Source organism: Arachis hypogaea, chromosome 11, assembly GCF_003086295.3.
Source record: "Arachis hypogaea cultivar Tifrunner chromosome 11, arahy.Tifrunner.gnm2.J5K5, whole genome shotgun sequence".
Lineage (NCBI taxonomy): Eukaryota > Viridiplantae > Streptophyta > Magnoliopsida > Fabales > Fabaceae > Arachis > Arachis hypogaea.
The window spans coordinates 71,978,306-71,980,568 of NC_092046.1; the positions used below are offsets into that span (position 1 = coordinate 71,978,306).

A 2,263-nucleotide genomic window follows, 5' to 3' on the forward strand; every position below is an offset into this window, starting at 1 on the left:
TGCCTCAGCAAAATGATCTTTCAATGTCTTCATTCTATTCTTAATGTGGTTCTTTGTTATGTGTGGGCCTATTGCTAAGCTCAAAGACTTCACAACATTAGCATATGCTTCAGTTATCCACGAGCCATCGTTTCTATTACCTTTCAACGCTTCTTCTGCTAATGCATTCAACAGAACTTTATCTATCTCATCAGACCATCTTAAGTTGTCTTTAGAAAGTTGATTAGCTTCTGTTGTTTTGTTTTCTTTATTTGGCATTACTTAACCTGTAAAAAAATCCCTCAAAAAAATCTAATTAAACAATTCTGACTGTAAAATACAGATATTTACATATTCATATAACGGAAACATATAATCACATAATCACTTATAAAGTTTGATACACATTCCACATTTCAGCTGCAATATTATCTCGTAGCATTGCTGCATATCTATATGAGGTCTATGTTGCGTTCTTGTAGCAATTCTCGGTCAATCGCCTCAATTATAGATTGATCAACATCGACACCCATCAAAAAGTTATGCAATATACAACATGCCAAAAAAATATCTCTCATAGTTTCAAACGAATAATAAGGTTCAGTGTCACCAGCTATAATTGGGAATCTTTTCTTTAGAACTCCAAAACATCTTTCGATGACATTTCGTAATGAAGAATGGCGATGGTTGAATAGTTCTTTCGGATTTTGGGGCTCACGTACTGAATACTCTTTTAGGTGATACCGAACACCTCTATATGGTGTAAATACCCCAGGCTTTAGCATAAATCCAGCATCCCCTAGATAAAATTTTTCTACAATAGTTGTATACACAAATTAAAGTATGACATACTGTCTCTATGAATTTGAATTTATGTAGACAATTTTATAAATTACACTATTACAGACCTTCGGGGATTCGAAGTGGATATTCCCTACTTAGAACATCTTTTAAAATTCTCGAGTCAGAGGCGGTTCCTTCCCAACCAGACAACACATATGTGAATTTCATATCAAACCCGCAGGCAGCTAACACATTTTGTGTGGGGTGATCTTTTCTTCCATGAAAACGAGGGGCTTCCATCCTTGGTACCTTCACACGACTATGAGTACCATCTATGGCTCCAATGCAGTCCTTTTTTAGAAAGTATATGGACATATTAACATAACAGTTTCATAATTATTTCGTTGACAATTACATAAAATTCACCAAGTAAATCAAAAGACTTAGTACCTTGAAAAACGGATAGAATCGACTATTATGAAATATTTCATACTGAACATCCTCACCAGACGGTTGTTTGAAGAAGTCTTCCTCTAATGATAGAATAGCATGTAGGACGTTGTGAAAGTGGCGACTAATTGTCTCCCCTGAGTGGTGAAAGAAGAAAGACATGGTCCTAGTTTTCACATTGTGCCCTATAATATGTAGGAATTTAGCTACTTTCTCTTCAACCGTAGATCGAGTTGAATCCTTTACTCTACCAGTTCCTCTTAACTTTTGACACAACAGTTGAAATGCTTCAGGGCTCATACGTATGACATCTCGACATTTGTCAGACTTCAATAACTGTATCATTAACTGAGCACGCCTGTTTTCTCTTTCCAAGTTTTCGTCATTAATTTGCCTAGGCCTATATCGTGATAATAATTCCAACGTACACAATGCATGCACCGTAACATATGTAAGAGATGTGACACAAATATTTTGTCTCTTTTCTAACTCTTCCCTGACACGAGTTAAGATTTGTATTGGTTCAGGTTGATATACGTCAGTAGAAGTGACTTGATGTACTTGAATTTCTAAGTCATGTATGACGTTCGTTCTATCTTCTAAATTAGCATCTTCGATATTTTCGTTATCCATCTATGAAAATATAATGTTTAGAATGGACAGATCGATAGTAAAAATAAACAGAAAGTAACATATCTTGTCACATTCTAACAATTCATTTGTTGAAGGAAAAAAAAATGAAACTAAATGCTGAGAAAATATGGTTTCACCTTACGCAATATAAACATACCTTTATGAGACACTTATCTCCAACGCCTAAATGGCAAACTCAATGCCAAAGCTCTCTGCCATAAATAATAAACACACTGTAAGGCACATGGCATATTAATTAATGCATTGATTTATCAACAAAATTAAGTGGACTTAGCTACCAACAACACTTATTAATTTACACGGTAAAAAATAAGTTAACCAACACAGGATTTAGTATAATTTCTGAAAGAATGGGTTCAAGATACGTTGAATAAATGCTTTGTAAGTGCACCAATGA

General features: G+C 34.7%; 1 protein-coding gene across 1 annotated transcript; it reads right to left on the bottom strand.

Moving 5' to 3' along the window:
• Nucleotides 1–431: 431 nt before the first annotated feature.
• Nucleotides 432–1,845, bottom strand: LOC140176141 (uncharacterized). Its single transcript, XM_072206029.1, has 3 exons — nucleotides 1,213–1,845; nucleotides 888–1,113; nucleotides 432–793 (listed from the first exon to the last, which is right to left on the bottom strand). The coding sequence occupies exons 1-3, from the start codon at nucleotides 1,843–1,845 to the stop codon at nucleotides 432–434; spliced, it is 1,221 nt and encodes a 406-aa protein (XP_072062130.1).
• Between the last annotated feature and the right edge of the window lie 418 nt (nucleotides 1,846–2,263).

What these genes read in the sequence shown, in the direction of transcription:
- LOC140176141 (XM_072206029.1), bottom strand. Translation starts at nt 1,845, where the DNA reads ATGGATAACGAAAATATCGAAGATGCTAATTTAGAAGATAGAACGAAC. An exon ending in GATTCTATCCGTTTTTCAAG is followed by an intron (nt 1,114 to 1,212) that starts GTACTAAGTCTT and finishes TTTCTAAAAAAG; the next exon opens with GACTGCATTGGAGCCATAGA. An exon ending in TCCACTTCGAATCCCCGAAG is followed by an intron (nt 794 to 887) that starts GTCTGTAATAGT and finishes CAACTATTGTAG; the next exon opens with AAAAATTTTATCTAGGGGAT.